The sequence below is a fragment of the Grammomys surdaster genome, unplaced genomic scaffold (assembly GCF_004785775.1).
Source record: "Grammomys surdaster isolate TR1022 unplaced genomic scaffold, NIH_TR_1.0 125941, whole genome shotgun sequence".
NCBI lineage: Eukaryota > Metazoa > Chordata > Mammalia > Rodentia > Muridae > Grammomys > Grammomys surdaster.
In genome coordinates, this window is record NW_021620763.1 from 930271 (window position 1) to 944880 (window position 14610).

Sequence of the window (14610 nt, forward strand, 5' to 3'; positions counted from 1 at the left end):
GCAATCCCACCAACAATGGAGGAGTGTTCCTCTTTCTCCACATTCTTGCCAGCATTTGCTGTCACCTGAGTTTTTGATCTTAGCCATGTGAGGTGGAATCTCAGGGATGTTTTGATTTGCATTTCCCTGATGACTAAGGATGTTGAACATTTCTTTAGATACTTTTCGGCCATTCAGTCTTCCTCGGTTGAGATTTCTTTGTTTAGCTCTGTACCCCATTTTTATTAGGGTTATTTGATTCTCTGAAGCCTAACTTCTTGAGTTCTTTGTATATCTTGAATATTAGCCCTCTATTGGATGTAAGATTGGTAAAGATCTTGTCCCATCTGTTGGTTTCCATTTTGTCCTATTGACAGTGTCCTTTACCTGACAGAAGCGTTGCAATTTTATGAGGTCCCATTTCTCTATTGTTGATTTTAGAGCATAAGCCACTGATGTACTTTTTTTTCCCCAAGAATTAAATTTTTTTGGCATCAGACAATCAGTCGTTTTGGATGGTTCAGAGGTTACAGGGGAAGCACCACTTATTATACAGACATGTGACAGGGGACAGGGCAAATCTTGCTCAGGGCTTCCTCATAAAACTGCAGCAAGTGTTCTGGGAGTTGGCATCTGGAAGATAACTTCTAGAAATGAGCAGGCACTCAGGGGATTCTGGAAAGTACTTAAATTTCTGGTTTTAACAGGAATATTTATCCTGGGGCCTCTTTCTTGGCCACTGAAAAGGGTGTCTTTTTCTGGACCAAAGGAGAAGGATGTGTTGATCACTGGCCAGGCTGGAGGGTGTCAGGAGGGTCAAGAGAACACCGCCAGAGGAAGTAAGTTCAATCATAGACCAGTAGTTCAAAGGTCTAGAAAGGCAGGTTTCTTGGGTTGGATCCCTTTCCCTCCTTTTCTCTGATTAAATACGAAAGTCAACAAAGGTGAAGATAAGGAAAAGGAAGACAAGAAAGTGACATCTCAGGTATTGTTCCAGTGGGGCCCCTCATTGGCTTGGTCCTTCTGCTTTTTGTGAAGGGCTTCCCTTCGGGCGCACAGACTCCACTATGTCTAGCTGTTCTCCATAGTGCACCTGGTAGAAGGTGTCAAAGTTGAACATAGTGCAACCATCATGGGGAAAAGCCTGAGAGCCACTGTGAGCCTGAGGGGTGTAGGGAGGAAGGCAAGGAGGAGTGGGATTGGTCACGGGCATCTTAGAGGGCTTGACACCTGGTCACTGAGCAAACCTCGGTCACACTTGCGACAGAGGATGGTACTGTCAAAGACCAGATAAGCTTTGGAGATGATGTGTGAAGTGCTAGGAGGCCTCCGTGCTCCCCGGATCGGGACCAGGATGGTAGAGGAAGCTCTGCTGGTAGTATGCTGCTTTGATCTGTGCCTGTGTGGCAGTGGAGGGGATGCCTAGCAGCTCATAGAAGGCAGTGCAGGAGTAAGTCCTCTTTCGTGAACACATGCCCGTGGCTGAACTTTTGAGGCAACCACTGGACCTGCCACAGTCTCCATAGCGGTGACAGGAGCCACCCCAGGCAGCGTGTGGCCACCATGTTGTGGCGGGGCCAGGGTGGCACCCGCTACTGATGTTCAGGAAATTTTCCCATGTGCCCATGTGTTTGAGGCTCTTCCCCATTTTCTCTTCTATTAGTTTCAGTGTATCTGGTTTTATGTGGAGGTCCTTGATCCACTGGGACTTGAGCTTTGTACAAGGAGATAAGAATGGATCGATTTGCATTCTTTACCTCCAGTTGAACCAGCACCATTTGTTGAAAATGCTCTCTTTTCCACTGGATTGTTTTAGCTCCGAGGTCAAGGTTTGATTATTATGTGTCGAGAAGAATTTCTTTTCTAGTTCAATCTGTTTTGGAGTTCTGTAGGCTTCATGGATGTACATGGGCATCTTTTTTTTTTTTCTTAGTGAAATTTTCTTCTATAATTTTGTTGAAGATATTTACTGGCCCTTTAAGTTGGGAATCTTCCCTTCCTTCTATACCTATTATCCTTAGGTTTGGTCTTCTCATTGTGTCCTGGATTTCCTGGATGTTTTGGGTTAGGAGCTTTTTGCATTTTGCATTTTCTTTGAATGTTGTGTCAATGTTTTCTATGATATCTTCTGCACCTGAAATTCTGTCTTCTATCTCTTGTATTCTGTTGGTGATGCTTCCATCTGTGACTCCTAATCTCTTTCCTAGGTTTTCTATCTCCTTTGTGATTTCTTTATTGTTTCTACTTCCATTTTTAGATCCTGGATGGTTTTGTTCAATTCCTTCACCTGTTTGTTTTTTTTTTTTCCTGTAATTCTTTAAGGGATTTTTGTGTTCCCTCTTTAAAGGCTTCTACCTGTTTACCTGTGTTCTCTTGTATTTCTTTTAGGGAGTTATTTGTGTCCTTCTTAAAGTCCCCTATCATCATCATTATGAGATGTGATTTCAAGTCCGAATGTTACTTTTCTGGTGTGATTGGGTATCTAGGACTTGCTGTATTGGGAGAACTGGGTTCTGATGATGCCATGTAGCCTCGGTTTCTGTTGCTTATGTTCTTGTACTTGGCTCTTGTCATCTGATTATCTCTAGTTCTACCTACCCTTGCTGTCTCTGACTGGAGCCTGTCCTTCCTGTGATCTTGGTTGTGTCAAAACTCCTCAGAGTCCAGCTGTCTCTGGGATACTGTGATTCTGGGATACTGTGATCCTGAGATCTTAGGTGTGTCAGAGTTCCTGGGCATCAAGCTTTCTCTGTGTGTTGCAGGGATGGGTGGGGAGCCAGAGCCCTGGGTTTGCTCTGGGCACAGGTGCAAGCTGGAATGAACCTGTGCTTCTGGCTGGGTTTGTGTTTCTCTGGTTCCTGTGGGGGGGGGGTCCCAGTTATGCTGGGTGTTGGGAAAGATATTTTGGCTTCAACTGTGATTTTGAGTGTGTCAGAGCTCCAGTGATTCTGGATGTGTCTGATTTCCTGGGAATTGAGCTTCCTTTGTGATCCTATGATCCTGAGATCTTGTGATCCTGGGCATTTCAGACCACCTGGGAGTCAGGCTCCCTCTGGGTGTTATAAGAGTGGGTGCAGAGCTAGTGCCCACTAGCTCTGGGCATAGGTTCAGACCAGAAGGATCTTGTGCCACTGGCTGGGTGGGAGTTCCTGCATGCTTGTATCCCAGGAGGTTTCCAGTTACTCCCGGTGTTGGAGCAGATGTTGTTGCCTCCTCACCTGTGATCCTGGGCGTGTTAGAGCGCCTGGGAATCGAGCTTCCTCTCTGTCACTGTAGTTCTTTATATTATTCTTTGGGCAGTTTAATTATTTTCAATATATATGTAGTTTGACAGTCATGCTTTTTTTCTACTGTTTTTAGGCAGAAGACCAAAAACTTTTAGATAAAAAGAAACAAGTTGAGAAGCTTGCTGAAGAATTACAAGGAAAAGAAGAAGAACTAACTTTCCTTTTGCAAACCAGAGAGGTTTGTTAAAGATACATTTGTTTACAATGTTTTGCTAAGAGAATACAGATTTAAAAAATATGATGGTAGTTATTTGCTTTGTGAAGGATTTCTTTACAATTTTTTAAAAGTATGTGTTCCTGTTGTATTTAATGTGCTAATGGCTGATTTAAAATATACTTAGAGAACCTTCATATTGTAATGTGGGAGAGAAATGTCAACACTTAAGAATCCAACTTATCCACACTTTGGTCTTCCTTCTTCTTGAACGTCATGTGGTCTATGACTTGTATCTTGGGTATTTTGAGCTTTTGGGCTAATATCCACTTATTATATGAGTGTTATATGCATACCATGTGTGTTCTTTTGTGATTGAGTTACTTCATTCAGGATGATATTTTCTAGTTCCATCCAATTTGCCTAAGAATTTCCCGAAGTCATAGTTTTTAATAGCTGAGTAGTACTCTATTGTGTAAATGTACCACATTTTCTGTATCCATTCCTCTGTTGAGGGATATCTGGGTTCTTTCCAGCTTCTGGCTATTATAAATAAGACTGCTATGAACATAGTGGAGCATATGTCCTTGTTATATGTTGGAGCATCATCTGGGTATATGCCCAGGAGTGGTGTAGCTGGGTCCTCAGGTAATGCTATGTCTAATTTTCTGAGGAACCACCAGACTGATTTCCAGAGTGGTTGTACCAGCTTGCAATCCCACCAACAATGGAGGAGTGTTCCTTTTTCTCCACATCCTCGGTCCTTCTTAGAAGGGTGAACAAAATACAGTTACCAAACCCAGACACTATTGTTGATGCCAAGAAGTGCTTGCTGACTGGAGCTTCATGTAGCAGTCTCCCGAGAAGCTCTGCCAGAGCCTGTCAAATACAGAGGTGGATGCTCACAGCCAACCATTGGACTGAGCATGGGGTCCCCAATGGAAGAATTAGGGAAAGGACTAAAGGAGCTGAAGGGTTTTGTTACCTCATAGGAAGAACAATATCAACCAACAAGATCCCCCAGAGCTTCCAGAGGCTAAACCACCAACCAAAGAGTACACATGGAGGGACCCATGGCTCCAGCAGCATATGTAGCAGAGAATAGCTTTGTCGGGCATCATTGGGAGGAAAGGCTCTTGGTCTTGTGAAGGCTCAGTGCCCCAGTGGAGGGGAATGAATGCCATTGTGGGGAGGTGGGATGGGTGAGTGGGAGCACTCCCTCATAGAAGCACAGGGAGGGGAATTGGATATGGAGTTTAGGAGTGGGGGGGGGAACTGGGAAAGGGGATACCATTTGAAATGTAAATAAAGAAAATATCCAATAAAAAAGAAATAAATTTTTTTAATGGAAGATGATGGCCTCAAGAATGCAGATAAAATAAATAATGTTTTAGATTAAAAAAAAAAGAATTCAACTTATCAGGGGCTGGAGAGATAGCTAAATGGTTAAGAGCACTGACTGCTCTTCCAGAGGACATGAATTTCAGCAACCACATGGTCGCTCACAACCATCTGTAATGTGATTCAATGCCCCTTTCTGGTGTGTCTGAAAACAGCAACAGTGTACTTACATACAATAAATAAAATCTTTAAAAAAATTCAGCTCACATATAACGTTATGGTTTACAATTCTGTTTCTTGATCTCTTTAGTATTTCTTGATACATTTAAGTTTTAGCCCTTATTAAGCTGGATTCATATGTTACTTTTTTGTTATTTGTATGTTACTTTTTATAGTGCTTATATTTAAACTTAGCTTTTAATTTAAAGTATATTTCATAGACCAATAAAAGAATTGGAACTACTTTTTTTTATAATAGTAAGAACATCTTAGTCTATAAGAAACTGTTTGACCACACTAATAGACTTTCCTTTACTAACGTAAAATTTTAGTCCCAGTGTGGTGCTGGCACACTATGCATATTCCATAGGCAGAGGCAGTTGGTCTCTGTGTTTGAAGCTAACCTGTTCTGAATAGAGTTCCAGGCTAGCCAGGACTACATGGCTAGAGTCTGTGTCAGGAAAGCAAACAAAAAAGATTAGCTAACAGTAAGCAAAAGTAATATAAAATTTTAATGAGAATTAATTACTTGGTAGAATTAAATGGTTAAAAATTATGCTTAAACTTTTGTCTGAGCTTTAGGATGTCAAAATAGAATTTATTTATATTGAATTTGTCATTGTTAATTTTAAAAATTAAAGTGATTATCACATTGTCTACTTAAATTTAAAATATTTAGCTGGACATGATATTAATATCTATATATAATCCTAGTACTTTGGAGGTTTGAAAGGCAGGAAAATCAAGAGTTCAAAGTCAACCTTATTTTACATAGTGAGTTTGAGACCAACCTGAACTGAATGAGGCCCTGTCTTAAAAATAATTTTTAATATTCTGCCAGATTTTCTCCACTGTATTGCTTGATTACTTAGATCAACCGTATCTTTTTTAGCTTTTCTCTTTTTTTGAGACTGTCTGTGGAACTCCTGCTTTCCTGGAACTCATTATGTAGACCAGGATAGCTTTGAACTTATAGAGATCTACCTGCCTCTGTCTCCTTAGTTTCCAGGATTGTGGCCAAAATGCCCAGCCTAACTATGTCTTTTATATGAAAAAAACCCTGATAGAACACTGTCTTTTATATGAAAAAATAGATAGAACATCTGTAATATATACATTTATTTTACAGAAAGAAGTCCATGACTTGGAAGTACAAGTAACTGTCACTAAAACAAGTGAACAGCATTATTTAAAACAGGTTGAAGAAATGAAAACTGAGCTTGAAAAAGAGAAGTATGTTTTTCACCTCACTATATTCAGTTTAATTATTAAGCTTTATGGTAAAAGTAAATAGCATTTACTACTTATATCAATGGGTTTGATTCCATTGGAATGATTATGTTTTATTCTTACTTAAAGATCAAAATGAAAGCCAGGCATGGTAGTGCGCAAATGTAATCTCAGTATTCTGGAAGCAAGAGAATCACGAATTCAAGGACTGTGCTTTGTTGTGAAAAGCTTTGTGTCAGGAAAGTTTGTATTATTTATGTAAAAGAATAAATAACAGATTTAATAATTTCATATCAGTGTATAGTTTTCTCTTGATGTTTATGAACATTGATTCAAGAAACTCAGAACATACATAAATCTGTAGATACTCAAGTCCTATATACAAACAGCACAGTACTTACATATAAATTATAAATATCCTCTTTCAAGTAAGTTTTAGCTCACTTCTAAACTTCTTACTGTACTGAATATATATAAATTCTATGTAAATATTTGTTCTACTGTATTCAGAAAATAATGGCAAGAAGTTTATATGCTCAGTCCAGACATATTCTCCTGAGCAGTTTCAATTAGATGGATAAGCCTATGAATATGGAATTTTAACATACAAAGGGTCTAAGATAGTTTGGGGGAGGCATTTAGTTTTCCATAAAGATAATTATATATGTTTCTAAAATTTCAATGTAAAAATTTATTTTCTAGTGTTACCTAAATATTCAGTGGAATGATTTCACTTATTTAGCAAGTTTAGTTTGTTAATGATGATTTATCATGGGGAAAGAAGTAAATTTAAATGCATGTTGAAGGTAAACATTTTTTCCTTTGATTGCTTCTCAGGAATAGATAAAATGGCAAATAAAATATTAGATATGATGCCTCATGCCTGGAATTCTAACATTTGGGAGGCTGAGGAAGAAGGGTTGCTGTGAGTTTGAGGCCAGCTTAGTCTACATCATGAGTCCCAAGCCTCACTCTTTTCTTGTAGCTCCATTCCTTCCTTCTGATAATCTTTCAACAGTTCCCCCCCCCCCAGGAGACCTAGGTAACATTCATTTATTTAAAAACCCCCTTAAGAATGGAATGGTTATTTATATTTAGCACCAACTTATATTATTCTTGCTACATTTGCTCTTTAATCTCTCATTGCTTAGGGAAAAAAAAGCAGTAGATGCGACAGAAATCATTTGGTGATACCACACCATACAAATAGAAACTGGCTTCAGCTATAGCAACAATAATATCTCTTTCACTATGGAACATTTGTGACTTTGTTGGAACGATTTCATTTAATTACAAATAGTTCATGCTTCAAGAACTATTCTAATTAAAGTTTCAGAAGTTTGAAATAGAGTATTAAATATAAAACAATTATGTGGAAAAATGTGTGCTTCATACTTTTTAGAAGAAGGAATGAGAGGATTGTGAATATACATAGAAATATAATGTGTGACATTTGAAATGTTAATATGGAAATAATTTCTATATATTTGAACAAATAATGTAATAAAGCAGCATGAAACTATAGTTGCTTCAAGAATTAATGGCCAATACTATTTATATCCTGCCTTTTCCTTCCATTAAGATTATTTTGAATTAAATTTTATATGACTCATATTTGTCTCATATTTATATTTTCTTCCTATATGACATGTTTTTAAAAACAGACTTAAGAATACTGAATTAACTGCAAGCTGTGACATGCTTTTGCTTGAGAAACAAAAATTGGTACAAGAAGCGAGTGATATGGCCCTAGAACTCAAGAAACATCAAGAAGATATCATTGTGAGTTGACAGAGTTATCAGTGACTTTTCTCTCTTACCTTCAAAATTAGAAGGACTTTAAAATATATGACCCTGAATACCCTTTTAGCTAAAAAAGTTTCATTATTTCTGAGTTGATTTTTTTGGAGGAAAAATCTATATATACTATTCTGTGATACTATGATACTGGTCTACAAAAAATACAGAGTACCAATATATGAAGTTAATATAATTTTAAACATTAACACTTGTATTTAGTAACATTAGATATAGTCATAGATTTCTGCAGAAGATATAATGAATAATCTTGTCATTTTTCAAGAACATATGAATTAATATAAAAATACTGTTCCAATATTTTAAGTAAAATAGCATGTCATATATTTTGATAGTGTGATAAAGTATTATATGAATTCTTTAGTTCACTTCTGCCTTTATGGAAGAGAAGTTGTCAGAGAACAACATTGATTTTGGTCCCTGAAAGATAAGTTTTGAATTTTCATTAGTTAATGATTAATGAAACATTATGAATAACATATAAAAGCCTTAAGGTACCACTGGGAAATAAAACATTTCATTAACTGCTATATATTATTAGGATTGTTATCAATACAAGTCTATAAACCAGAATTATAAAAATTAAATAGCTCACTGTATTAATTTGCATTTTATTTCTGTGATAAAATACTATGAAAAAAGTAGCTTGGGATCAGGGGAAGTAGGTTTGTGGGGCAAGTGCAACTGGGAAGAATGGGCCTGAAACAACAGTGAGGTCAAGAAGTATATAAAACCCTGAAAATCTTATTTTGAGACCAAAATCTCATCTTGAAATCAGCAAGTGTAAGGATGGCGTCCTCCCTATTCTCAGTCTTCATGCCCCAGGGCACATAGCCCCATAACCCCCCACCTCTATCCTTGGGGAAGTCACAGTAGCCTTAGCCAAATTTTAGGTTATGCACCCAGAATCCCTCTTCATGCAAATAAAGCATTGCCAACTCCTCAGTTCTAGCCTATAATGTACACTCACTCTCCTTGAGAAGCTCCTACCCACTCCCCAAGGGTTATATAGCTCTTGTTGCCCCGGAATAAAAAGAGCTGCTGTTTATGGAATATCATCTAGAAGAGCTGTTTTACACAACCCCTTCCCCTTAAAAAGAGCTCACAACTAATGTTGCCTCAATACCCTGAGAAACAGAGCCAGCTCCACAGAGGTTTATTTGGCTTACATATCTCAAGCATAGTCCATCATGAAGGGAAGTCAAGGCAGGAGCTGGAAGTACTAACCTTGATGTAGAAACTAAAGCAGAGGCCCTGGAGAATTGCTCATAACTAGCTTGCTCCTTGGGGTTTGTACCACCCGCTTTTAAAATAGACTCTAGGACACCTGCCCAGGGGTGGCACTGTGGTCAGTGGGCTGAGCCCTCCCACATTAATCATCAATGAAGAAAATGTCTCACAGACTTGCCTACAGATCAATCTTATGGAGGCAATTTATTGACTCTTGTGTTAAGTTGACCAAAAAATTAGCACACTCACAGCTTTTTTGTATAATGAAATAAAATTTATGCTGACAGATGAAGGTTTTAAATATTAATTTCACTTACATTTTTGTTGAAGAAAAATGATTTACATAAGTATTGTTGATTATCTTTGTAGAATTGTAAAGAGCAAGAAGAAAGGATGTTGAAACAAATACAAAATTTGGAAGAAAAAGAAATGCATTTAAGGCAAGAATAATGAGTTTGTCTCTGTCTCAAAAGGATTTTAGAATTTGTTATTGTTGACTGTTGTATAAAGTGAAAATATTAGGTATAGGTTAATGTTTTAAAATCTTGCCTAAAATTATAATAAATTTATAGTTCAGCAATAAAAACAAAATTAATTATATTTAGTACTGAAACAGTAAAATTATAAGAAAATTATTTTAAAGAACCATAAACCTAATTCTTTAAAGCTTAAAAACTATACTAACTGCATCGAGAAACTTTAGAATAAAAAAATTTAAAATTACTTTTAAGAGCATTACTATTATATAATATTAGAATATTTATCTTTATTGTTTTAAAAATATATTTAACTCTTACTCATAATCATATATAATCTTATATTTTTTATATCTTATATTTTCAGCATTATATTTCTTGATTTTTTATAATATATTTGTGTATGTAATAATATTAACTTTGTTTTGAGATATTTACTATTTTATATTTTTCACTATTACTAACAATACTGAAGTAAATAAGGTACACGTGTATCTTTTATTTTAAATTTGAGAGAATAACTTTTTAAATTTATTAATATATTCATAGAAATAATGATTCCAGTGACTTGCTCATTAACTGGTTTCTAATAATTTTTATTAATTGTAAATTGTGAAATATAGCCAAGATCATGTGAAAGCTCTGTTTACAAAATGTTTCAATTGTTATCTGGTATCATCACTAATTTATTGATAATTTAAAACATAACTAACAGTTTTCATGATTTGCAGTCATTATGTTTTGCATAAACTCTAGGATTTTTTTTGAAATTTTCCTATAATTTTCTCTGTAAAATTATCTGCAAATATCTGTCCTGGCCCATGGGGCGGTGAACTAGGATTCAGAGGATCTGGAAGAGAGAACTGGGGAACAGGGGTACACAAGAAACCGACAGCCTGTCTAGAGTCTGATCAAGCTGTCAAATTTTAATTTTTCCACACAGGGGTTATATACACATAGAGGCAGGATGTTGGGAGGGAGATGACACAAGGTCTTCTTTGTTTCTGGGGAGCGCAGGTGATCTCGGGGAGTACAGATGTTCTCCAGAACAGGATATTGGCTGGGTGAAGAGTTCGCAGAAGAAGCAGGGCAGAATAGGTCACTATGTACCTGTCCATAAGATCTATTATTCATATATTCTTATCTAAGGTAGTACTTTCCCACCAAAGCTACCTATCCATAAGATCTATTTTTTATTTGTTCTTATCTAAGCTGGTAGTTTCCCACCAGGAATATTGTCTACAAGATCTATAGCCATTTGTTCTAGGGTTAGTGCTTTTCCACAGAGACCAAGACTTTGTGTCAGTAGGCATGTATTGTTGACTTAGGCCTATGGCTGACTTAGGCCATTAATGTATAAGCAAGGTCGCTCCCAACAAATATCTATACTATTTAATCTTTTAAGGGCTTTATCATTTACTATTTACTTAAACATTAAAATAGCAATTCTTATTATTTATAGAATTTCTATAACTTGTTATAGAAATTTCAATTTTGGGCAATTTTTTATTTATAGAAGTTTTAAAGTTTTCTATTTGTTTTTCTTCTTGTGAATTTATACCATTGTTCTTATACTTAAATATTTTTGTCTTTCTGAATTCAAATCCTATTCTTTTCTTATTGTTCTTTCAAAATTTGTATTGTAATATTTAGCTTTTCCATTTCTTTTACATTTGAATCATCAGTTACTTGCAATAACATTGGTATTTTTATTATTTTATTTTGATATGGCATTTAAAATATTATTCTGTTAATTCTTTTAGATTTTTATATATTTTGACCATATTCACTCCTTCCCTCAATTACTACTAGTTCCACCCAGATCTCCTTATCTACTGAACTTCATGTCATCTTTTGTTTTTCTTTAAACCTATCCAGTCCAATTTGTGATGACTAGATATTCATATGTAGCTAATCCCTGGAATGTGACACCTTAAAAGAAAATTTACTGTCCTTCTCACAGCATCTGTCAGTTGCCAATAGCTCCTAAACTAGGCTTGGGAGTTTGTGCCTATCTCTCCTGTTCATGCTGGGATTTTGCCTAGCTTGAGCTTGCATAGGTCTTAGGCATAAACTATCATATGACTTCATATATGCAACTGCCCTGTTGTGTCTGTTTCCCTGTTGTCATCCACCATCTCAGGGCTTTACTATCTTTCTACTCCTTCTTCCACAATGATGGTTGAGCCTGGACAGAGGATTTGTGATAGAGATGTTCCATTTAGGGCTGAGGACTCTACAGTCTCTTATTTGCAACACACTGACCAGTTAATTGGAGTCTCTATGTTAACTGCCATCTATTCAAAGAGAAGCTTTTCTAATGAGATAGACAGCTACACTTAATTATAGGTCTGATTAAATTTGTAGGAGTCAATTTAATAGTGTATTTAGCAGAATAATAATAGTAGGAACCTAATCTTCATGCCTACCAACTGATAAATGGATAATGAAAATATGATACATTCACATAATGGAATATTATTCAGCTGTTAAGAAAAAGGAAGTATGAAATTCATAGGTAAATGAGTGGAGCTGGAAATAATCATCCTGAGTGAGGTAAACCATGTCCAGAAAGACAATTATAATATGCTTTCTCCCATATGTGGCTTTTAGCTTTGAATCTTTAGATATGTGTGTTTCATTTGGAACACACATAGTGGTCAGGAATCTAGTAGGGGGCCGTGAGTTGGAGGGATTTCTAGGGCTGAGGAGATAGAATGAGTGATGAAAGAGAGGAAGGGGAACAATGTGACAAAAAGGGTTAAGTAGCATGAAGATGGGAGTGCAGGGTAGAGGAGGGAGTAAGAGGGAGGGTAATGAATGCTAAAGACCTTTAGTAAGTCATATGGAAACCTTCTACTATAGAAGCTTCCAAAAATACATACACACACAAAAAGAGTTCAAATGGAGCTACCTTATAATGTTGGACGATACCATTCTAGACAATACAAGCTAGCAAATAAAAAGGCCATAGCTAGTAATGGGGTAATTTTTTTTTAAATATTAGCCAGTGTGAGTGTATAGATCATACACCTTTGCTTTTGGTTAACCTCCAGAGCTTGATGGTAAGACCCTATTACTGAGTACAGCACATACTTGAGTTATACAACATGGAAAAATCAAGTGATAGATCTGCAAGCTTTATCCCTATTGGCTAGATTTCATAGTGCTGGAAGGTGCTGTGCATACTATAGGAAGAGAAAAGATGTCAACAGTCTTCTATAGTTGTGAACCCAATGAGCTACAGTGAGTCTGGCCTGGCATTATATACCCACTGGTGTAATAGTGACATGAATGTTATGGGAGTAACATGCCACATTTTGATTGGATTTAAGGACTTCTTCACAAGATAGAACTCATGTCTGGCACCATTGCCAAGAATCCATAGCTAGATAGTTCATAGGCCCTAGGGGAAGGGCCTTATGTAGACCAGGCTAGATTTGAACTTGTAGTGATTCTCTTTATCTCTTCCTTTCTGAGGTTGTAGGCATGAACTCCATGCCTGGCTTGATATGCAGTTTTACTATTATCTTCTCAATCAATCTCCCCCGGGGCCCCCCCCCCCCCCTCTGTATTTTAAGTTCTTTTAAATCCATTGGGAACTTGGATGCTTTTCAAATATTGTGTGTTGTTTACAATCACATAGAACTTTTTGTTTCTTATGTTTGGTTAAAAAATACGCTTTTGCAAACTTTTATTTAAAATCCTTAGACCTAATACAGAATTGTTTGGAGATAATGTCAGGTATTGTGAGTAGAGGTGAATATGGTGGTTTATTGTATTGCTTAATACATTATTTGCTGTTAACTGTTTTCCACATTTGAAAAACATCTTTGCCATGCCCATGATTGATTTTGCCCTGTTTTGCTCAGCTTTCTTCTTCAGAAGCAGCTGTTATTTACAGATTAGATATCTATGATTAAACTACTACTTTTTTTTGCTTAAAATATGAAAACAAACTTTAAATAGAAGCTGTTTTTTCCCTAAGATTTAAAAAAGTTTAAATTCATTCACTTAGTTTTTGAGACCAGGTCTATATGGTCCAGGATGGCCTTTAACTGATCTTTCTGCCTCAGACTCACAAGTGCTGGACTTGATGATGTGTGCTGCCACTCCTATAACAGGAGCCTGTGTATGTGCACATATATGCATACTGCGTGAGTGTGTGGAGGTCAGAGAACCTTAGATGTCATTCTTTAGGTACTAGATAATCCCTTTCCAGACTATTGGTATTTCACTAGACTACTTGTCTGGATTTGAAATATAATTAGTTTGGAACTAACCAAGTAGGTTAGCATGATCAACAAGCAATTATTAGGGTTCTACTTGTTTTTTTCCTTACCAGCACTGGGATTACAAGTATGCCCTAACAATCCCTAACAATCTTTTATGTAGTTTATGGGGATAAAACTTAGATCCTTAATGCTTTTTAAAATTAATTACTTAATTAATTTTTATTGAATATTTTATTTATTTACATTTCAAATGTTATCTTCTTTCCTGGTTTCGCCTCTGCAAATCCCCGTCCCATCCCCTCCCCCCGCCTCTATGAGGGTGTTCCCCCAACTCACTCACTCACCCATCCACTACTACCTTACCACCTTGGCATTCCCCTACACTGGGGCATTGAGCTTTCACAGGACCAAGGGCCTCTTCTCCCATTGATGGCAGATAAGGCAATCCTCTGCTATATGTGCAGCTGGAGCCATGCAAACCCATTCAGCTCCTTCAAGCCTTTCCCTAACTCCTCCATTGGGGACCCAGTGCTCAGTTCAATGGTTGGCTGCCAGCATCCACATCTGTATTTGTCATGCTCTGGCAGAGCCTCTCTGGAGACAGCTATGTCAGGTTCCTGTCATCAAGAACTTCTTGGCAT

The 14610-nt window shown here is 36.9% G+C and overlaps 1 protein-coding gene and 1 pseudogene across 1 annotated transcript in view; one reads left to right on the forward strand and one right to left on the reverse strand.

Moving 5' to 3' along the window:
- Positions 1–14610, forward strand: part of Sycp1 (synaptonemal complex protein 1) — a 102790-nt gene that overhangs the window by 42070 nt on the left and 46110 nt on the right. The window contains exons 16-19 of the mRNA XM_028753009.1: positions 3340–3444; positions 6110–6213; positions 7875–7992; positions 9628–9698. Of these exons, the coding sequence (XP_028608842.1) occupies positions 3340–3444; positions 6110–6213; positions 7875–7992; positions 9628–9698 (398 nt within the window). The remainder of the gene's footprint in view (positions 1–3339; positions 3445–6109; positions 6214–7874; positions 7993–9627; positions 9699–14610) is intronic.
- LOC114608897 lies at positions 902–1544 on the reverse strand (annotated as a pseudogene).